The sequence below is a fragment of the Simochromis diagramma genome, unplaced genomic scaffold (assembly GCF_900408965.1).
Source record: "Simochromis diagramma unplaced genomic scaffold, fSimDia1.1 OVJJ01000304.1, whole genome shotgun sequence".
Classification (NCBI taxonomy): domain Eukaryota; kingdom Metazoa; phylum Chordata; class Actinopteri; order Cichliformes; family Cichlidae; genus Simochromis; species Simochromis diagramma.
This window is the reverse complement of record NW_024387030.1, coordinates 11,443,537-11,466,019: the sequence shown is the minus strand read 5'-3', so window position 1 is coordinate 11,466,019 and position 22,483 is coordinate 11,443,537. Positions and strand designations below refer to the sequence as shown.

At 42.5% G+C, this 22,483-nt stretch overlaps 2 protein-coding genes across 5 annotated transcripts in view; one reads left to right on the top strand and one right to left on the bottom strand.

The window, feature by feature from the left end:
- The window catches only part of LOC120740151 (gamma-aminobutyric acid receptor subunit rho-1), a 22,057-nt gene extending 8,593 nt beyond the window's left edge, over positions 1–13,464 (bottom strand). The window contains exons 1-6 of one of the 4 annotated variants that reach the window (XM_040042293.1): positions 13,362–13,464; positions 7,996–8,205; positions 3,691–3,741; positions 3,497–3,603; positions 2,468–2,535; positions 960–1,183 (exon numbers count right to left, since the gene is read on the bottom strand). In XM_040042293.1, coding sequence (XP_039898227.1) covers positions 960–1,183; positions 2,468–2,535; positions 3,497–3,603; positions 3,691–3,741; positions 7,996–8,102 — 557 coding nt within the window. In that variant the 5' untranslated portion in view covers positions 8,103–8,205; positions 13,362–13,464. Of the gene's footprint in view, positions 1–959; positions 1,184–2,467; positions 2,536–3,496; positions 3,604–3,690; positions 3,742–3,832; positions 5,343–7,995; positions 10,061–11,399; positions 11,490–13,361 lie in introns of those variants that run through there. The other 3 variants (XM_040042291.1, XM_040042290.1, XM_040042294.1) reach the window with 3 other exon arrangements.
- Positions 11,786–22,483, top strand: tonsl (tonsoku-like, DNA repair protein). Its single transcript, XM_040042289.1, has 28 exons — positions 11,786–12,177; positions 12,277–12,372; positions 13,386–13,528; positions 13,619–13,802; positions 13,886–14,015; positions 14,136–14,307; positions 14,406–14,520; positions 14,610–14,761; positions 14,887–15,039; positions 15,116–15,241; positions 15,354–15,552; positions 15,647–15,702; positions 15,794–15,883; positions 16,288–16,360; positions 16,431–16,594; positions 17,182–17,305; positions 17,404–17,642; positions 17,773–18,259; positions 18,340–18,545; positions 19,084–19,190; positions 19,328–19,484; positions 20,094–20,172; positions 20,261–20,568; positions 20,753–20,924; positions 21,022–21,197; positions 21,282–21,355; positions 21,475–21,608; positions 22,025–22,483. The coding sequence occupies exons 1-28, from the start codon at positions 12,153–12,155 to the stop codon at positions 22,219–22,221; spliced, it is 4,338 nt and encodes a 1,445-aa protein (XP_039898223.1). The 5' UTR covers positions 11,786–12,152; the 3' UTR covers positions 22,222–22,483.

Genomic DNA, 22,483 nt, shown 5'->3' with positions numbered 1-22,483 from the left:
AGCAGGAATGTCAGCTTCAAAAATCTCCTTATGCAGGTTTCTAAAGTTCAAACTCAGGCTGGTTCTTTTGTGCATCATAATGAGACTCTGACTTGACGTGTCCCTTTTATATAGCCGTTTTTGAAAGAGCATTATTAAAGATGGTTTTTTTTCCAGGTCCCTTCTTATACAGCAGGGGTGTCAAACTCAAATACACAGTGGGCCAAAATTCAAAACTGGAACAAAGTCGCGGGCTAACATTAATATTTATTGAAATATATTTATTCCTCCAGATATAAGAATGAATCTTTTCTTATGGACTCAAACATGTTTTGCTGGAAAGCTGAATATGGAACAAGCAAAGCTTAATACTAAACAATATATATATTAGCTGTATAACACCAGTAGGCCAGCTCTAATAGTAATTTGGTATGGCTTCGCAGGCCAAATGTAATTAGGCTGCGGGCCAAATTTGGACAGCTATGTTATACAGTCTCCCACTGGAGGGTTGTTTGAGTTCTATCCACTCTCACACTTGTTTTCTCCAATTTTAATCAAGTGTCCTTATGCCACAGCGTCACTGGAACACAAACGGGTTTAGAAATGACTTTCCTGATTGAATAGAGGTTAAAAAATGACTTGACTTCTCCTCTCCACTCTGCCACGCTGATTAGAATAATCAAATGCTGTTCCACGAAATGCTGATGGACCTGCTGTGATGTTCCACACAGGAAATCAAAGGTGACCTTTTTAGAGACTTTTGTATGGTTGTGTGTTTTAAGGTTGTTTTGTTTCTCTCTTTTTGGAATGAAACCTTTTTATAGGGTGGTTTTATGTGGTGGTTTTCATAATTTTCATTAAGCCTTCCTTTCACTGTGCCCATTAAATATAAAGTGCTTGCGAAAAGCACTTTCAGGGTTAAAAGCTCTCAGAGTGAGCGAGTCTTTCTTTGCCATGTTAAGACACGCAGTGCGGTTTACCTGAGACTGTAGAGCACATTGCCGTCAGGATAAACCCTCAGCATGACGTTGTCGGTGGTGGTGTCGTGGATGAAAGAGCGCTTAGAGTGAACAAAGAACATGTCAGGAACCCAAATTTTCTTCACCAGGCGACTGTCGAAGGTCATGCTCTGGTTGTTGGTGCTTGGAAAGGAAAGCCGCTCGTCCTTCCAGTAATGACGCAGGTACAGCGTCATGGTAAAGTCCTGCAAGGGAGAAAGAAACGAGAGTGTTATAAAGTATTCGGATCTTCACTTTATTATAAACTATATGTCGTGCTTTGCAAAAAAAAGTCTAGCATTCGCAATCAATCTTGTGTCCCCTGGGAAAAAGTAAGTTATGATGCTGTTTGACTGATAATAATGACGATCAGTGTGTTGGTCACTACTTTATGGACAGTTTACGTGGTTTAGTCCAATGTTTCCCAACATAAAGGTCACAAAATAAATCCATGGACTCTTGAGTTAAAATGAAAAAGTGAGTATTCATTTAATTTGTGCCTACTTTTATCATCTCACCTGCCTTCATCAAACTCAGTAAAACTTCCTTAAACGGAGTTAAGAAATGGCAAGTTCTAATACTGCAGTAATTAAGGTGTAATTAAGGCTTATGTTCATATGTTTGAGTAGAAAACAATTCTAAAGAAGAAGAGAGAATTGTAGAGGGCTTAGATATGAGAATGGCACAATGTACTGGTATGCTTTTAATGTTATTCTAAAGGAACAGCAATATTCACACTCATGAGGTTGATGAGGTGTTGCTAGTGTTCCTCATCGCCATCTATGACAAAAGAGAAGTGCTAAAGCTGCTCAAACACTGGCTCAGTAGTTGTGATGAGAGTTTTTGAGAATGTCATTAACGCTCACTTCACCCAGGAAATACTCAGCCGTGGCATAGACTGCTATTCTTTTTTAAACTCCTGACGAGACTAGCGTGTGAAAAATAGGACGTGTTAACGAGATTAAAAGTTTTAAATGACAGCACTGCAATATTTCTCCTTGAAATTATGCTGCCAAGAAACAGAAAGCAGCAAAAAATATTTAATAATAATGGATTGCATTTATATAGCACTTTTCGAGACCCTCCAAGCGCTGTACAATTCCACTATTCATTCACTCTCACATTCACACACTGGTGGAGGCGAGCTACGGTTGTAGCCACAGCTGCCCTGGGGCAGACTGACAGAAGCGATGCTGCCATATCGCGCCATCGACCCCTCTGGCCAACACCAGTAGGCGGTAGGGTAAAGTGTCTTGCCCAAGGACACAACGACCAAGACAGACAGAGCTGGGGAACGAACCGGCAGCCTTTCAGTTACAAGATGAGCTTCCCAACCCCCTGAACCACGGCCATGAATAAAAACAAGTCTGCTCTTATGGAAGACGAACAGTAGTTGTTTTCCTCTGCAAAGACAGGGGCCAAAGTGCACCTACCTTAAAACTGCACTCGGTATAACAGCTGAGCACTGCATTGTGCAGCATCACGCTTACCATGTCCACCTCTGAGATGGTATCCAGACTTTCAACCTGAACATCTACACCAACAGGAATTGGAGGACCTGAAGGAAAATGGCATCATATAAGAAATGCATTAGTGCTGACATTATTTTTCAGCAAGCAAAAAGTAAAGATGACTTACTACAAGCAAGAAATCCTAAAGAAAAATGAATGCACTAATCGAAATAGGCAAGGACATGGTTTGTTTTTTCTGCCTGCTTATGGATGTGACAGCACCCACCACCATTTTTTTTTTTATTGCAGAAACGCAGCTTCTGACAGGAACCGTGATCTCACACACACAGAGCAGCCGCTCATGACATGATGGTTACAGTTTGGCTCCGATTTCTTCTTTTGACCTATTTCAGCCTTTGTACTCTGCATCACCACGATCATCCTCCACCAGCGCACAGATACAATCAGGTCATAATAACGGCTCAAAGCGGATCCGGCGGTGAGTAAAATACAGCGCTAGCTTTCCCTTCTAGATGTACCTGCTGGTTAAACTCGGACACCGCCAAAAAGGATTCGGCGAGGGGTCATCTGGTGTTGTTTTCAGCAGCAGCAGATTGTTGTGTGATTAAAAGCGGTCTGACAAAAAAAAAAACAGCACGTGGCTTCCTTCTTCTTTTTTTAATTTATTTACTTTTTTGGTTAAATAGGGCACTCTCATATTATCTCGACAGACAGATGCATAAAGAGAGCTAAAGAAGACATAAAAACATTACTACTTAGTATATTTTCTGAAACAAAAGCCTGTGTGCCTTTATTTCAACATAATCCTAAAGAAAGCTGACATCAAATCCCTCTAACACGCAGCGAAGCGAAAGGAAATGTGTTAACACTCTGGTGTTGTGAAGCACTGAACTGGAAAAGGAAACTCTCGCACAACTTGAAAGGAGGTTGTCAGTCAAGAGCTTAACGCTCACAAGGAAGCCGCACAGATCGTATTCAGCTGCACTTGATCCACAAGGATGCTAATGTTATCTCTTTTTCTTTCCTAATTAATTAAGAGCTTCTGACCTCCAAACGCTGGCCTCATGGTGAAATCGTGATCGTCTATTCTCAGGAGCTGCTCGGATTTTGTCATCAGAGATTTTGTCATGTCTGGGCTTCGCTTGTAAATTGGGCTGGAAAAAATAATAAATGCACAATAAACATGTTGTTACACAGATTTGAATGCTGAATATAACCCAGAAAAGACTTGTACAACTTACCTTCCAGTTTTGTGACCTCCTCCGCCATCCATCCTGGCGTCTCTTCGCAACCTGTTCCATTAAAATGGATATGCAAATGAGACCACCTTACAACGCAGCAGAGCTTTAATCAAAGATATTGTGATGCTTTCTTTTGTTTTACCTTAGAAATTCAACCTTTTCCTTTTTTTGTTGGTTGTAAATTCACATATTTATTTGAATACACTGAGGAATGCTTCGTGGCGTTTCTGTAGGTTACTTTCGAATACTATTTTTTATTCAGAGTCTGGGATGATCAAAGGCCAAATACAGCAGAAACTGTGTTTGAATATTGAATACCAAGAGGCAGACAAGCAGAAAAGCACCCTGGGTATATTTTTCCAGATTTGCTTTTTAATCGTGTGGAGATTTTTTAAGGTTTGTCTGTCGTAAATAACTGCTTTTAAATATGGGTGACAAAGAAAAGCAAAACATTTCGCCTTGGTGTCTGTAAAAATGAATTTCGGCTCACTTTTTTTTTTTTTACAGATTAAAAAAAAAATAACGAGCCAATAATGAAAACCATCTGTCCCTGCACCCCACCCCCAGCCTAAATCTATGCTGCTCTCACGTGTTGTTTTGAACCTTCTCCATTCCTAAGGAGATGTAGTACATCCGGTTACGTCAGGCACATTTCATCCACAAATCACATGAGGGCAAATAATGCCCATCACATCCAATTTAGAGCAATCCAGCTCTTTTCTGGTGTCACTTTTCAAGAGGGCTTCCTCTGTATAAATGTCTTTCAGGCAGCATATTCAGTCCGCACAAACACACACACACAGAGCGAGAGAATGATAAACTCCAAAAAAGCATAAAATGGATTAATAGAGTAGAGCATGCTGTGACAGACAGAGAGCCAAATCCCTGTGACAACTACAGACGTGCATTAAGGAAATACCACAGAGGAAGAGAGAGAGAGATGGAGGAGAAACACAAAGCAGAGAGAGGACAAGAGCAAAATGAAACAGTGAGAAGAGGGTTTCCATCGCTGCTGGCTCCAGCGCTTTCATGGGCAACGGGTGCTGGGCCCTCCTCGTGTGCGTCTATCCAGCAGCTGGTTCCTAATCCTCTTGGCAGAAATGCCTCTCCAATCCTTTCTCTGCCTGCCTACGCCACACAGCCTGTCTGCACACTGCTCTGCTCTATGGCCCCACATTGTTTGCTTTTTCAAATGTTTTTCTTTTTATGTTTTCTGCCGCCGCGGGCTCGTGTACGCACGTCACTGCAGGGTCTGCATGAGGGTCAATGGGCCATATTTGCGTGGCGGTCGATCTGGACACATTTATGTATGCCGGTCCACGAGGGCAGAAAGCAGAACGAAACATTAAAGTAAAGAAGAGGGCGTTCAAAGTTTATAGAACGATTCGTTCATTTACATTTGAAAAAAAGCTTCACAACAACTACTGAACATTTGCTGCTAACGTCACAGAAATGAACCGCTTTACTCTTGGCTAATAGGCTAATTTGCTAACAGTTATGCACGTATAAGCTGAATTTCTAGAATATTAAAACATTTTTTAAAAAGCCCAACCAGTCAGCTTTAACCAAGCATGTAGCAACTAAATTTTGTCTTTGTGCGGCAAGGAGTGATTCTTTTTTCTCATTAAATTTTTTTCTTTCCAAGGAATCATCAGAGCGACCATTAAAATTGATCCTTTAAACCTCATAAAGGTTTTTCCTCAGATCTTTTCTTATGTTGGGACTCTGCTGTCCTACACAAATCCTCCCCCCTCTCCCCAACCCGCAGCTCATCCTCCTCAAGGCGGCGAGTGAAGAAAGTAAAACAGTTAACACTCCCCCACAGCCCACGCCAGCAGCGCACAGACGCTTCTGCGATTTCACACTCAAGAGAAGAGGAGTGGAGTGATGACAAACACAGGGAGAAAGGGTTTGATTTCTAAATACGCATATGTGATCCCCCTCCCCGCACCCCCCCCATGCTAGAAGAGAAATGAGAGATTTACATTTGATTTGTATTCACAGGCTGTGCATGTCAGAGCAGAGAGAGGACTGATGCGAGAGGACTTTTAACAAGTTCGGGAAGAAAACAACAAACAGCGAAACACAGATGTGATAAAGAAGACGACACTGGCATTTAAAGATTATGCAGCGGCTTTGAGCCAGTTGTGCTTCCTGTCTTTTCCAGATTTTCCACAGACGATTACGATTGTGCTCCTCTTGTGCTTAATGATCTTCTTAATCATCTCGGGGCTCAGAGGATCACTTTAAATGACTGGAATTTCATCGTGGCTTGTTTACATCTAAAGAGGCAGCAGACACTGCCTCCAATAGCATCACACACGCTCGCTTACTATCCTTTAAACCTAAGGACTACTAGGTGTATCAAAGACCAGCAGATACATCACGTCAAGCTTGTTTATTTCACTCAGTTTTAATGGAGAGCCGATTGCTGTTTGGCATCAGCTCTGATCTATAAATATCACCAGTTATAGCATGAAAAATTGATACTGTATCTAAAGGCTGGGGGATTATGGTTTGATAGGCTTTGTTGAAAATATTAAGTGGATGCAAATCATTCAACGCTGATAGCGTACAGTTTTGCACTTTGCCGCTTGGTTAAATCTTATCTTTACCAGAGATTAAAGCAAATACAGTTTCTCAGCTGGGGCAGCTCTAGGCTAAAGTTGAATTATTTGCACATATTCTACAAGAAAAGCATTTATTTGTAAAAGCTAAACTGGAACAGGCCAATCTGCACTGGTTATTTATGGGGAAAAGTGCATTTATTTGCAAAAATGTCAGGGGTGTGCGCTGATCAGAGTCTTGCTTTCATTGGGTTTTAACACCATCTGAAAGTGTGCAAATAATCTTGTAGTAGAGCTGATAGAATGACTTAATCAACCGATATCATAATTTCAATAATTGTTAATATTCTAGCCATTATTTACAAAAGGTCTTTAACATATTCAGCTTCAAAAATGTGTTACGAAATCTCACGAAATAGCAAACTGAGTATTTTTTCTGCTACTGAGTGGGCTGTTGGCATATTTCACCAAAAAAGCCACTTGAAGATATAATCACACTCTGCTCATTTGAAACACTTTTGCCGGAAATTTAAACTGTTGCTTTTCAAATACATGACGAACATATTTCAGAATTTTGATACAATCTCTCTTTTTTTGTGCTTTCATTTGAAATTAATGAGTGAAAAAAAAAATGGTAACATTTTGTCAAAGTGTATGATACTTTGTTTATTTCCTACCAACGCGATTCAGTCCAGTTCAAGTGTATCTGAAGTGTAATAAACACCTGTACCTCTATATTTGCATACTGATAAAAACATGAAATATTCTCAGTGGAGCTAAACCAACATGTGAATTAATCAGGTACTTCACTGACAGGTTTATAATCTCCAAGTATTGCCAAAATTAATTACTTTTTTTTTTTCAGGTCATTCTTTCATTTCTTCATGTTGGTCATTTCTTTAATTGTTACTTAGAGCCTTACTTTGTCTGTAAAATATCTTTAAAATTATATTCTTTTTGATAACATTAAGATATTCTGCTTTCTAAATACCTGACATCGGATTGGAAACTACATTCAAAGATTAAAAGATCAACCTCCTGTGGCTCAATTTTGATTTTAGTGTTTATGTTTTGTAGTGTGAAGGTCACCTTTCTTCAGCTATGCTACACAGTCAAACTGCAAAAAACAAAAAAAAAATCCCTGCCGTTTAAATCACTGATGTCAGAGCCTGTTTGATCAATACTGTGCAGAAATAAAGCGACTATATTGACTCCCACATCTAGTTCAGTCCTAAAAAAAAGGTGGTAGTGGGGTGGAGAGTGGGGGGTAAAAGTCTAATCCAATAGGTGCATTGACAAGGCAGCAATTAGCCTAAATAATCACCTGAAAATGAAATTGACTACAACTGCTGCCGGTAGGGAAAAACGGTCATTAACTGATCTGCAGCATTTGCGGGGCAAGAGAACACAGCATTCACCAACAATACATAAATAGATGTGGGGATTTAGGTCTCCCACTCTATCCTCTCTCCAATCTGCTGTCTGAAAAAAAAAAATCTATTTTCAAAGGGGGGAGGGAGCGGCACAGGTGACACAGGAAACAGTGGACAACACTGTGTGCACCTAAAACAAAAGAAAAATGAACTAGAATAAAATGAAGTTCTTAATGAAAAACTAGAAACTTCTGCAGATCCGTTTCTGTGCACATCTTCCAATAAATGATTCAGTTGAATCCTGCTGAGGCAATGCAATCAGTTTTTAAAAAAGCCCTATATATTCAACACCTTGTTGCTTTTACCTGCTTTGTTTGTAGGTTTCCAGCTTGTGACCTCTCGACTGAACCATCTTCCCAGCTGCGCCCGCCAGCCAAACACAGAAGAGCACAAACGCCGCATCCACCTGCATGGTTCACATTCCCCAGAGGACGGACCTCTCCTGTCAATCAGAATCCACTCCCCTCCAGGGTTCGGAGCACTCTGCCTTCCTGATACATTCCCTTCTCCAGCGCCTGAGCCGATAAGAAGGAGAAAAACAGCAAGAGAAGCAGCGGCGGCGACAGCAGCACACTGGGCTATTCTACGGCCTGAGTAGAAAACATCCTACGGTGCTTAATCTGCACAGTGGGAAAAGCAATTTTGACTAAACCCATAAATCCTTGAGCGTCAGATGGTACAGATTTGATCCCTCCAGCGGCGGATGTGCCTGCCTCTCTGTGCTCTGCTGCTCTCAGATACCCTGCACTCTGATGTGCTCTACTCCACTTTGCACCGCCCAGAAACACCAATTCTCACAGTGATGCAGTGTGCTCATTTGTAAGGTCAAGCTTCAGAGATACAGAGGCATAGAAGCTGAGAATGAAGAAGCTCTGAGGCTTACCAGCTCCTTCTGGTGCTGGAGTCTGATTTTGACACTTTTCCAAAAATGCATTTCTGCTTGATGCTTTTTGCAGGATTTTATGAAGTTTCATGACGGGTGAGTGATTATCTTCCATCCTGCTGTGGTGTGTGTATATATATATATATATTTATTTTTTATTTTTTCAAGAGACACAGATATGGGAATATTTTTGGATTTCCCCCAAAAATAATTACACAGGTAGATGTGTTGGCAGATCCAGCAGTAACAATGCCAACAGAGTTCCTCAACAAGGAAACTTTAAATCCACATCCTTCAGGTTATATATAATACTAAATATATTATATCAGTAAAGCTAATTATATTTTTATTATTTACCATGTTTACAATCAGTGATTTGGTCCTATGTATTGTCTTAATGATAATAAATATAAACACTACACGTATCTGGTAATGACAGCATACAACATTAAGTCTAAGCATCAATCGTCTTCAAAAAAAATGAAGCCAGCTGAAAGTTCAGTGCTTGTGTTTATTCAGTTTAGCAACACACGTGCGGCTGCATCGCTATTTATCTGTCAAAACGTGCTGTCCGAGTGAGCCAGTCAAAAAAAGCCTCACCGCTGACGTCACCATCCGCCCGGACATGTGTCCCCTTTTTCTTTTTTTCCCCCCTTTTGGCACTCTGAACAGTTGGATTATAAGATCACGAATTTGGGTTAGCTCCATCTACGTCAATCTAAAAATTGGTGTAAGTAATGTTAAGCATGGTTTGTTTGAGATTTGCAGATTTGTATTTATTCATTTTTTTACAGTAGTAGTGCTGACCAAGCAAATGCATCAGCTACCTGCTGCAAAAACTGACACAGACAATCAACACCCAGGCATACAACACTAAAAACCAATAAAATCCATCCTTCTAGTTAAGCTTGAATCAAATTACAGCTTAAAAGCACAATCAGAATTTTGATTTCTTTTTAAATCGCTGTTATTATATTCTGCGAGGTTTTTAAAGAGTGAGTTCACACCAAATTTTGGAAAGATGAAAAAACATCGCTGCTCGTCAGCGGAGAAAATCCGATTATTGGGCTAACTGCTGTGACTCTTTGGTTCATATTTGTGTTTTAACAGAGCCATGTTAGAAGCTGAATAATAAAGTCTGCCAGCGTTGGAGAAATTATTCTTTAGTCCCGGAAGACACACTTAAGACTTTCTGTCAAAGTTTTTCTTAGTGATTCTGAAGTTTTAGCACAGCATGGCAATGCATTAAAGATGCATCTTTCAGTTCATTATCAAAGCTCTGATTTTTCCATAAAATTCAATTACAAGGCTCAGTGGGATGGTTTCTGTGTATATCACTTGTACATCTTTACTACTTCTTTTCAGTTATTAGCCAACATGTATAGCAGTACAAATATATCTGTGATTATGGACCTGATAACCCAATAATAGGCATGACATAGTTATTAGTTAATGAGTGATGTCTAACCCTATCTGCAAATATGATGACATTTATAAAAAGCTGCATATCTGCCGTATAGAATCATTTTTGCACTTTGAAACATGGTGCCATAAAGAGCTAAGGCCATTAAAATGTTTCTTATGTGTCAAAAAGATGTTTTTTTAGCACAAGGGAAGGGGGAGTAAAAACAAAACACAACACACACACACACACACACACACACACACAACCCTCTGCAGTTCAAATTCAGATCAAATCCAGGAGTGGGTGATGCAATCATCTACATGCTGCTGAAAGCTTACTCCCATCGAGATAGTAACTGCATTGTGAGGATTGCCAATTTTTGATTTCTCAGGTGCATTTAATATGATTTAAGCTGCTGCTAGTGATAGAGTAAATACATAAAACATAAGCAGACATGTCCATCATCTCATCGATTACTGATTACCTGACAGACAGGCTGCGGTATGTGAGACTGTGCAGTATAGGAGCTACACAGGGGCCTGCGGCGTCTCCATTCCTACTCACGTTGTGCACCTCAAACTTTTAGCACAACTCCAGGTCATGCCATCTACAGAAATACTCTGACAATTCAGCAGTGGTTGGAAATGTTAGTGATGGGCAGGAGGAGGAGTACAGAGCACTAAAAATAGTGATCGACGTCAGTATGAAGAGGACGGCTACACGACTCGTGTCTATCCTGGGACAGGATGTTGATGTTGTGGGGGAGTACAAGTACCCGGGCATCTACATTGACAACAACAACAAAAAAAAGGGTAGGATGAGAAGGCTCTGTTTCCTAAGGAAGCTGAGATTCTTTGATGTGTGCAGCAAGATGATGGATCCTGAACCATACACACTGCCAGACAGGAGTGGAGCACATTCTCCAAACAACAATAAGAATGCATCATCATTTCAACTTCTGTAACAAAATCTTTTCCAAAAAGTATTTTCTCATTCATTCATTAAAGAAACTGTCTTGGAACTGCTATTGGCACATGCAAATGTGTCTTCCGCATTCTCAATAAAGCAATCATTTATAATAATTTGTTTTTGTTGCATTAATATAGCATCCATGAGTGTCAGTCCCTGTTAAGACTGATATTGAAAGACTGGAATATGTTAATCTGTAGTATGACATCTATTTTGCGTCATGAGGGGCTGACATATTTTTAAACTGTTATTTATTTATTTATTTATTTATTATGGAAATCGTCTTCGTTCCCATGGCACAAACAGAGTAATAACACCAAAAGCAAAACTATCAAACTAAAAATATCAGTGAAATATGGGTCAAATTGCTATTTTAAAGCCCCTTGTTGCACAGACTTTCACAATAAGTGATTTTCTTCCAAACTGGCACAGGGGATTACAGCGTATCTTACCTGTTCTACCCCTCTGCTCGACCCACATACAAGAGGTCGCCGTGCACCGGTCACACACAGCATTAAGCTCCTGTGCTGGCTGCAACATCTGTGCCTTAATGTAGCCAGAAGCTCTTAAAACACTCCCACGTGTTTACGCTGTGCCTATGAGTGCTGGGTTTGAGCCCTTTTTCTTTTTTTCCCTGCGCTGCAGCTCCGTCACACTCTAGCCTTAGCCAATGAATAATCGCCGTTTCAATTTTTGCTCAATTTTGCCCCGAATTTAGTCTGTCAGACTGACAGCGTGCCCGTTTTCTCACACTTTATGCAAAATGTCAAGTCATGTGTCCTCTGTTAAAATCTTAAAGGTGATCTGGACTGCATTTCCCACCTGTTAACGCCTTCCTTTAGAGTACGATGGGCTGGATTTGTGCCTGAGAGGCAACAATGAGGGTTAAATCATGCTAATATTGTAGCTTAGTCATTGGTTGACGCAGTCCTGGCGCGGTATTGTAAAGTTTACTGAGAGCTCAAAGCTAAAACAGCTACTTGGATACTGAAGTCTTGAATATGTTTCTATGACATCAACCACGATCGGTTGCATAAAGGTTAGCTTAAACACTGCTACACAGTCACAGACGTGCTCCGGTGAAAATGAACTAAAGGTTTGTTTTGGTCGGTTTCGAGTTGAAGCTAAGCTAAAGGGAGGCGCGCTGGGTTGTCGTTTACTACCAGCTGGAAAAAAGTGCTAGCAGCACTGAGAGCTGAATCGAGATGAGTGTTTCACGGGAAATTAAACGTAAGTACCGCTTTCAGTTTACGTTTTTTGGGCACGTTTAACGGCTATTGTTATGTGACTATTAAAATTAAGTAACTGTTACATTTCTATTGTTTGCAGAGCTGCAGAAAGCAAAGAGCAAAGCCCAGAGCAGCAACAACTTAAAGGAGGAAGCCAACATCTGTAATCAGCTAGGAGAGCTGCTGTCCAGGAGCGGTGTGTATAGTCTGCCCAATATCAGCACTGTGTTATTTTAGCACTGCGAGTACTGCAGTTATGGATTGTTTTTGATCCTCAGCTCTTCCTGTCACAGCGTCACCATGTCTTATAGATCACCAACACTCTCGAATAATCTTGATTTTTCTAATAATTTTTGTCCCTTTACTTTATAACTGTGCAGGTGATCCTAAAACAATCTTTCAAAAGTGGATAAAAGTGCCATTACTTGCATATTTACTCCCACCTGGAGCCACTTGAATGTTGAGGATTTCAGTATTTTCCAGTTTGACCATGGCTGCTTCTTAGTACACAGCTGTGTCACTGTAGAGTTTAATCACGGGATACATTTCAGAGGCTTTACGCTTTACATTCATATGCTTTCTTATGCTTTTGTCTTCAAGTGAGTCAAATTTCATCTGGTGCCGATCAAGGTTATTAACTAAAAGCCAAAACTAGATGTGAAAAGCATTTAAATTAACTAAGATAAAACTAGAATGTAGAAAAAAGTTAATGATTTTTGTGAACTTGGAAAACTAAAACAATAAATGATAAATAGTGGACGCTTTGGCATTTATTTGGTAAATTTTTTTTATCACAGCTTGCCTGATGAAGCTTTGAAGTACATGTTTATTAAGATTCTGGATGTCAACAACACAGTGAGCCAACTGCTTTTAAAAAGTTCTACTTTCATTATGATACCAGTATGGATCCTGCCTCTGACATGTGCCCGCCATACAATAATAATTAAATCTAAAATTAGCCCTGAAACTAATAAAAACTAAACTGAAATGAGCAAACTGCAAGGTTATGTGCTGCACTACAATTCATCTGATGACTTTGATTAACGTAAACAGTTTGAGCAAAGGATGCAATAATACTCAATCTAGTAATTCATTTATTCTTTATACGCTTTTTCATACCAGCAACATTTTGTTTGCAGTGTAATTTTTTTCTTTTGCCTTCCTCATGCAAAGTGTAACATTTACCTTTCTGCTTCGTGTGTGTCTCAGGTGATTATCAGGCTGCCATTAGGGAGCACCAGCAGGAGTTGGCTCTCTCTAAAGTGCTAAATGATGTGATTGGACGAGCTGTGGCCAATCGTAAGATAGGAGAGTGCTTTGCAGAGTTGGGCAACATTGAGGCAGCTTTAAAAGTAAGTATACTGACGCTTTATCAAAGTGATAAACTTCTAATTCAAGTGGTGTTTAGGACCTGCATAAGTGGATGTGTGTCTCTTCTTCAGCACCAGCGTCTTCACCTGGACCTGGCTCGATCTGTCAGAGATCATGCTGAAGAGCAAAGGGCGCTGGCCACTATCGGTCGGACCTACCTCTTCCGTTATGAAACGGACCAATCGAGGAAGAGCTTGGAGGAAGCAGAGGAGGCCTTCAGGAAGAGCTTGGGCATTGTGGATGACCGGCTGGAAGGTGTGTACTGTTTGTATCGTCCCAGTGGTTTTTAATGGGCGATTTCTTTGTTTCGTTATTCCTAATCCTCTACCTGGCTGCAGGGACTGTGCCACAGCGAGAGATCAATGAGATGAAGGCGCGTCTCTTCCTCAATCTGGGTCTGGTCTGTGATCATCTGGGCGAGCACAAAAGCTGCAGCGAGTTCATCCGGCGAAGTGTATTTATTGCCGAGTAAGAACATCCTAAACTTTGCTCCACGTCTAAGCATGTCGATCTTTTTCATCGACAGCTTTTAATCGGCTTATTTTGAATAACTGTCAACTGAGATATCTCCGTTATTCCCCTGTAAAGGAAGAGCCAGCTGCTGGAGGATCTCTACCGTGCAAACTTTAACCTGGGCAACATCTACTTCCGTAACGGTCAACGCTCTAATTCGGTCCGCTGCTTAGAGCAGGCCAAAGAGTGCGCCCGGAAGATTAAAGACAAATTTAGTGAGAGCGAGTGCTTTCACTGCATCGGCAAGGTACGAGCTCCACCATATCCTCTTATTTTCTCCTGTTGCGATCATGCAGGTTTTGAAGTGCATGTGTGTCTTTAATTCTTAACATGCGATGCTAACAGGTGCAGCTGTCTCTGGGTGACTTTGTAGCAGCGCGACGATCTCTGAAGAAAGCTGTCTTGCTGGGTTCCCAGCAGCCGCTGGACAGACAGACGGTGAAGAAAGCTTTCAAATATGGTGAGTGAACGGTTAGATATGTTTTTTTGTTTTTTTTACTTGCTTGTAGCTGCATGGATGGTACAGTGTATTTCTTTCCTATCACGTAGCTGACCGAGGCTGTAAATTAGAGGAAGAGCTGGGGGAAGATCAGGGCAAAAAACCCAGCTCCCATCAGGCTGTCGAGTTGGCAGAGCAGCTCGGGGATCTCTGCTGTAAAGTTGGCTGCTACAGCAAAGCTCTGGAAGCTTATCAAGCTCAGGTGAGAAGCATCAAAAGAGTCAAATGGCTAATTCTCACATTTTCTTTCACTTTTTTTTTTTTTAATAGTTGCAACGTAGAGTCTAAATGTGACTTGTCTAAAGCGGTGTTGGTTTTGTTGTGTAGCTAAAGGGTGCTGAGGCGTTGGGAAAGCCTGCCAGGGAGCTGGCTGTCATCCACGTGTCCCTGGCTGCCACCTACGCAGACCTGAAACAACACAGCAAGTCAGTGGAGCACTACAGAAAGGAGCTGGCGTTACGACAGGGCAGCTCTACAGAGGTGATCTGCAAATTCACCCGTCTGCCCTGTGGTAGACATGAATGTGTGACTTATTACTTATATTTGTGCGCGTCAGGAGTGTAGCACGTGGCTAAACATCGCAGCAGCTCAGGAGGAGAGCGGCTGTGCTTTGGAGGATGCGGAGAGGAGCTACAATACAGCTTTACGCTGCGCTCAGGAGTCTGGACAGGCCAGACTGCAGGTGAGAGATAAATTAGTCAGCTGTGTTGAAAACTAAGCAGAAATTTAAGATATCTTGTAAAGGCGCGGTGATGAATATCATGCACGACCAAAACGCACATTGACTTCCACAGAAGCGCGTGTTGAGGCTCTGGCTGGCGTCCCAGAGACGAAGCGGCTCATCGGATGCTGACGACACCGAGGCGAGGCTGCAGGAGCTGTGTGCTTCGGAGGGCTGGAATCCAGATGGGAGTGATGGTGAGGAGGAAGAGGAGGAGGAAATGGAGAACAGCGAACCGCTGGATGACAGTGATGTCATCCTCTCAGACTCAGGTAAAATGTGCGCGGGTAACTCTATCCGGAAAGCACTGACATCTCTATACAAGAGGGATGCTTTGATTCACGTTACTTTTCATGTGGTTTGTAGACGATGATCTGGAGGGTTATGACAAGATGGTGTCAGGGAGGAGGAAAACAGGACGGGTGAGCGATGTGCGAGTTGTCATTTCTTCTTTGTAGACTGCGGTTTAGATCTTCATTCTTGGCCTTTTTTGTGTCTGTCTTTCTGCTTTAGTGGAACAAGCGGAACGAGAAGGGAGAGACGTCTCTTCACAGAGCATGCATAGATGGGAATCTGAAGCAGGTCCAGTACCTGGTAGAACAGGTATAAAGAAGATGATTCATTATTTTAATCCAATAAGTTTTTAACTCTTGGAATCAGGAGGGAAAACGTAAAGTTGAGCACCATCAACATATAAACTGATTCACTCGTTGATGGTTGGTCACTATAATAAACAGTTCAGGCTTGAGGCTTTCTGCTTAACTCAACAGAACAAGTGCAGCAACAAACTTCTTGGACTTGAACTTCTTGTCTGAGTTTTTTAAATATTTATCACCTTAAAAAAACAACAACCCTGCATCATGCAGTTTGATGAGAACATCGATTGGCTCAAATATAAATGATTTATTAGGAGTGTTCATGAAGATTGTATGGAGGAAAAAAAATGTACAGACAGAATCTGTAACGTCGAAGAGTCTGATGAAAGCTTTTGTTTCTTTGCATATCAGGGTCACCCAGTGAACCTCAGGGACTACTGTGGCTGGACTCCCCTCCATGAAGCCTGCAACCATGGTCACTATGGTAAGTTCTGTCAGAGTCTCTGGAAAACTGCACCCGCTCCCTCGCTCATCTTTCTCTGCTCTTCGTGCAGATATCGTGGCTCTGCTCTTGGAGCACGGCGCTAACGTTAACGACCCCGGTGGCCCTTTATGCGAGGGTGTGACTCCTCTCCACGACGCCGTCGCATGCGGCAATTTAGAAGTCACAAGGCTCTTGGTGGAACGAGGGGCCTGTGTCACACTGCGCAACTCCAAGGTTTGTGTGTTTGGCTGTGTTCAACCTGAAAGTCCATTTCAGCAGGATTTTCTTTGCTGGCAGAAGGTGGCGGTAAAATATCTTCTTTATTTTAAAAAAACAAACATGTCTTCCACACTTTAATGGATGACTTTCCTAACAGTGTTACAAACTTACGGGTCACACTGACCACATTGACAAGATTTACATACAGTTAGTGTGCACAGTCTTCATAGGTTCAAAAGTTATTGGACAAACATCATTTTAAATATAAAGACTGTTCTTAATACTTGGATGAGGAAAAATCTATTTAAAAAGTGGTTGTAATTGTAGGGTGATTAAAATCAGAGTAATGTGTTCGTTTTTCCTGGTTCTCGCTGCTGAGGCTGATTATAAAACATATTTTTAAAGTTATGAATCTCTCTGATAAAAGTTTTGCTTTCTGTTACTGAGGAATGATTGAAAATTTGTGCGCGCACCCTCTGGTTAGGAATGAAATGCTGGACCATGCTTTCTGTTGGCAATGTTGAATTCACCCCCACCTCCTTTGGAGAAAGTCTAGTCTGCTGAACTTGCGTGCCTTAATCTCACATTTTTATCTCCACCAGGGTGAAACTGCTTTGGACACCTTGCGTCAGTGGCAGAGGACCTACAGCAGGGAGCTGGATCATGAGACCAGGCAGAAGTGTATTGCTACAGAGAGACTTCTGAGGAAGGCGCTAGCAGGAGGAGGTGAAGCTCTTGCATCATCGCACTGCGTTAGCCTCGGTCTGCCTTTTTATACCTGCTTTCAAACGCTCGTGTTTCTCACTTATCTCTGCCGACCACAGTGCCTGCAGCTCCGGCCCCGGCCAAGCCTTTTGATGCCCTGCAGGACAGCCAGCTGTTTGATGCGGAGAGTTCTGAGCCACTCTCGTCCACTGGAGGGGGCTCTTTCTCCAGCCAAGACTGGCCGCGAAGCAGGAGCTCGGAGGTGAAAGCGTCAGGCGCCAGCCGCAAACAGCGGCAGACCAATGGCTCAACACAGCGGAACAGAGCCAGGGGAACAGAAGCTGCTGTACTGTATGGGGTAATGTCTGATGATGCTTTCAGTGTGGACAGACAGAATACATCATGTCTTTTCACAAGTGTAGTAGATTCATCTATATTGTACAAGCAGAATTCTTCAGATCTTTGATGTGTAATATATATTTTTTTAGATTAATAGCAGCAGCTCAGATGACAGCGAGCCTGACACCCCGGTTAGTCCTCTCCGTCCTGTCCGTCCTAGACAAGGTTTCCCAGCAGCTCAGAGTCAGAAAGAACCTCCTGCGAACAAAGAAGCTGCCTCAGTTCCCACCTCAGGACAGGAAGGCATCAGGCAGGCCTCTACGCCGTCTGTGTTTGCCCGAGAAGAGTACCACAGTGCCATCAGAGGCTTGGGCAGCGCCAAAACACTTCTCCAGGGTCTCTCGCAGCCTCAGCTCTCCAGCACACCTGCCGTTTCTTCCAGCACCAAATCAGCTCTTGTTCCCGAGGACGAGTATCTGGCTGATGACTGGTTGGAAGACGATTTGGTGGAGATCCAGCCGAAGAAAAAGCGGAGGCTTCGGATGGAGCAGAATGGGCCAAGAGTAGAGGAAACTGCTTCGTCTTCTGCAGCTCGAAGTCAAAACAAGCATTTAAACTCGGACACAACCTGCAGAGGTAATTAGTCTGGATTTGTTTGGTTTTTCTTTTTCTTGGTTTTGCCAGTTTTGTAGCTTGTTGTGCCCTTTTTCTTTCAGGATCTGCAGTTTCCTCCCTCTCCAGTAGAGGCCTCTCTCAGAGAAAGAACAGCTTGGGGAAGCCTCACCAGGTCAAAATGACTCAGATACCAGGTGTGGCCAGATTGGGGAGAAGAGAAGTCAACCGGTCACACAGTCCCACCGTTACAGAAGATGACGATTCGAGATCAGACACACCGCCCCCACCTCTCCTTATCCATGCTCAGGTCAGAAGTGGAATGCTCTTTTGCTGTTTGTTAGTTACGGATGGAGTAACACTAAGGAAATGCACACAACGCAGTGATTGTGAATAAGTCACTCCAAGTGTGGAAAGGTTATAGTCAGAGTGAGACTACACATGAATTATTCAGGAAATGCACACTCAGTGAGAGAATAACTATAATTCAGTGTCACTAGGGGATCTAACTTAAAGATGATGTGTCTTCATTTCTGATTCATTTGAACAGTGATGAATGTGGACGTAAATGAGTGCGAGCTGATCAAAACTGGGGAGCTGTTTTTACATATTTCTGCAGCCTGGATGCCGTGGGCTTTGTCAGGAGTAAAAGATGACATCGCTCATTTCGGATCTTATATATAGTTATACCTTGGTGTTTTGTAGCATCAGCTGACAAACTTTTACTTTCCTGATGTTTAGACTTTCTGATCCCTCCACAGACTCTGCTTTGTCTTTCTACTGAGAGTTGACGACATTAAATACAGATGTTTTAACAGTGCTTGAATGTTTTATTTTGTTTACTCTAGCCTCCAACTCAAACTTTGGCTGCTCCTATGCCCACGTCACTTCCTCCACCAATCAGAATGAGGGTCCGGGTTCAGGAAGACGTCTTCCTGATCCCAGTTCCACAAAGGTCGGTGAAAAGTTTTAAGTTTGAGCAGTACATAAAAATAAATCCCAATCTGATTGGTATAGTATTTTGTTGTTGTTGTTGTTGTTGTTGTTGTTTTTAATTTCTGTTTAATCACCTCCCATTGCTCTGCATCCCAGTGAGGCCAACTCCTGCTCTGTGTCGTGGCTGTGTGAGCAGGCAGCTCAGCGTTACTACCAGAAATGTGGCCTCCTGCCTCGTCTCTCTCTGCAGAAAGAAGGCGCTCTGCTCTCCCCGCAGGACCAGCTACTGGCCGTCCTGCACACAAATGAAGAGGTGAGGTGACACCGAGGAGAGCCAGAAGTGACCATACTTGGACCACAGACAATTTAAAAGATGCTGAAGACTACCGTGATTGGTTTATGAAGTCTGATCACGAGTCTTTAAGACAAATGTTGTCACAGTTGCTATCTTGGATTTAAAAAAACAAAACAAAACACAGTGACAAGAGGACGGCTATGACTGTGAAACAGCTTGCATGTCAGCCAGTGAGCATACTCCTTTTCTTAGGCACAGTATGACCCAAATTCATAAAATAGACTTTCTCGTAGACACGGAGGTCTTTTTGAAATCACTGATAGAAGGAATGGAGGTTCTAGGTCCTTCCACAATGACTTTGTTTTTCTTACCCAGATGAGGCATGCAGGTTTTAGACTGTATGATTCTGGTAAGAAGGTGAAGGGCTGACTATGTTAACAAGCTGCCTGAGAAACTACAATCTGAGAAACTGTAAAGATTAGAACCATTTCTATTACCAGACTGGATGCTGACTTGCTTTAGGAGCCAGCTTCCAGGAGACACTGAAGGAATCACAGTTTTTGGGATTGAATCCTTGGCTTCACTTTCCCGCACCAGTGCAGGATAACTGATGGGTTTGTGTTGCAGGTTCTGGCTGAAGTTTGCTCGTGGGATCTCCCTCCTCTCCCTGAGCGATACAAGAGGGCCTGTCAAAGTCTGTCAGTGGGTGAGCAACACAGAGGAAATGCATTATAAAACGCACACATGTGCATTTTTGTATTCTGTTATGAAGTACCGTCTCTTTCTACCTGTAGATGAGAACAAGCGTGTCTCCCGGCTATGTGAGGTTCAGGACCGGGGTTTCTCCGTGTCAGTGTGCGGACTCGGTTTGGCCGCCTCTTCCCTCAGCCCGCTCCTCCGTGCCCTAAAACTTCAGGCCAGCCTCACCGAGCTGCGAATTTCTGGAAACCGTATGTCTGACGACCTTCTCCCTGAGCTGATTGCCACAACGCTCACCATGCCTCGTCTGCAGCTGCTGGACATTTCTGCCAACTGCATTACAGGGGACGGCCTGGAGAAGGCTGTAAATGCTTTAAAGGGACAGAGTGCATCTGCATTCCCGGTAAGGGCCTCAGCTAGCCAATACTGGCAGCTCCAGGTTTACCATCTAACCTGTATTTAACTACCTCTGGTCTTAATAACTACCTTAGATCTTAATAACAAGCTAACGTGATTCGTATCAATGATATCTGTCAGAGAGAATTGGCCCTCGTGATCATTTGCTTTTTCTGCTCGTTTCCACTCAGTGCCTGGAGGAGCTGGACCTCAGTATGAACCCACTGGGGGACGGCGTGTCTGAGTCTCTGTCCTGTCTGCTGTCCTGCTGCCCTGTGCTAGCCAAGCTGTCTCTGCAGGCCTGCGGCCTCACTGCTCGTTTCCTTCAGCAGCATCGACTGCTGCTAGCCAGCGCGCTCACAGGTGACTCTCTAACAAGCAGCTGACTGAAGCCTTAAGCTTCACTGAACTCCCACCCATAAGCAAAACTGCAACTAACTCTAATCTTCTGAACGTTCAGGCACAGGCCATTTGAAAGCAGTGTGCCTGTCCCACAATCCCCTGGGCTCCACCGGCTTTGAGCTGTTGTTAAAGACTCTGCCCCTCCACTGCCTCACACACGTGGACCTGTCAGCTGTCTGCAGAGGGCCTGCTGATTACCCGGCACTGGAACACCTCGCCAAAGTCCTGTCACAGGTGTGCATGCAAAAATCATGCAATGTCATTTATTGTCGAAAGATATAACTGTGCAATCAGGTTAAGACTTTTGTTTTTTTGCAGGACGAGTGTTCTCTGACCCACCTCAGCCTGGCTGCAAATGGGCTGACAGACAGCAGCGTAGCTACCTTGGCGAGGTTTGTGTGTGAGGGCGTCATTTCTACGGCTCAGTTATTACTCATGTTATTAGGGCTTTGCCTTTGTTTAAATTGTCACTCTTTACTGGCCTGTTGGACTTTTTATTATAATTTCACAGGTGCCTCTCGTCGTGTCCCACACTGGTGAGTCTGAATCTGTCAGGAAATCTGTCTGTTACATCAGCGGGACTTCACAACATCCTGGCGTCTGTCAGAGAGGCCCGTCGACCACTGACACTTCTAAACCTCGAAGGTATGCATATGTGTGAACTTGGAGATACTCCATGGACATGGAGTTTCACACTAATTCACAATTTGGATTTCTTTGATGTTTTTTATCACCTGTGCAAAGTTGTACTTGGCAACAGTTTGTTTCTTGCTATCAGTCTGTTTCCTTTTGACACATTTCTAAGTTTGAACATTTAGTATGTATGCACAGAGGTGTTACATGGTGAGTACACACACAGAGATTACAATATAGAAGTGTGGTTTAAAGATTTTAAAAAAAAAAAAAAAAAGATTAGTTGTGAATTAATTTTCCATTTTATGGGGCAGAAAACATTGCTGGATGCTAGCTAATTGGCTACATTTAGTTGTCAAATATTTATAGGGGGGAAAATGGAAATTATGGATATGAAATAAAATGTTTCTTTGTTGCTTAACCTGCAGGTTGTCAGGTCTCTGGCCCCTGGGAGAGTCAAGACCTGGACAGTTTGTCAGAGCTGGTCCAGGATATCCGTCTTTGCTCTCAGGCCCTCAACAAGCTGGACCGACAGACCTTGAAGCAGAGCTGGGACAGGACTCAGTCACACGGACACTTTCTCGACCGAAACTCCAAGTGCCTCCTCTCTGCCACCTCCACTTGAGGGTGGCAGGTGTTTTCATAATAAATAATTAATAATGAATTATTAATTTCATAATAATTCATAATAAAAGTGGTAATTTTTTATAAACATTTTGTTTAATGAGGCTACAAAAAAAGAAACAAGATAAAAACAAAATAAAGTGACATGGTGTCCACCAACAGTCTGTTGATAGCTTGTGTTTTATGCATTTTTGTCTGCCTTATTTATACATGTAAAGCTCTGTATCTGTATAAAGAGTTTGTGTTAGTGTGTGAGAGGTTTT

What these genes read in the sequence shown, in the direction of transcription:
- tonsl (XM_040042289.1), top strand. Translation starts at nt 12,153, where the DNA reads ATGAGTGTTTCACGGGAAATTAAAC. An exon ending in TCACACTGCGCAACTCCAAG is followed by an intron (nt 16,595 to 17,181) that starts GTTTGTGTGTTT and finishes TATCTCCACCAG; the next exon opens with GGTGAAACTGCTTTGGACAC. An exon ending in GAAGGCGCTAGCAGGAGGAG is followed by an intron (nt 17,306 to 17,403) that starts GTGAAGCTCTTG and finishes TGCCGACCACAG; the next exon opens with TGCCTGCAGCTCCGGCCCCG.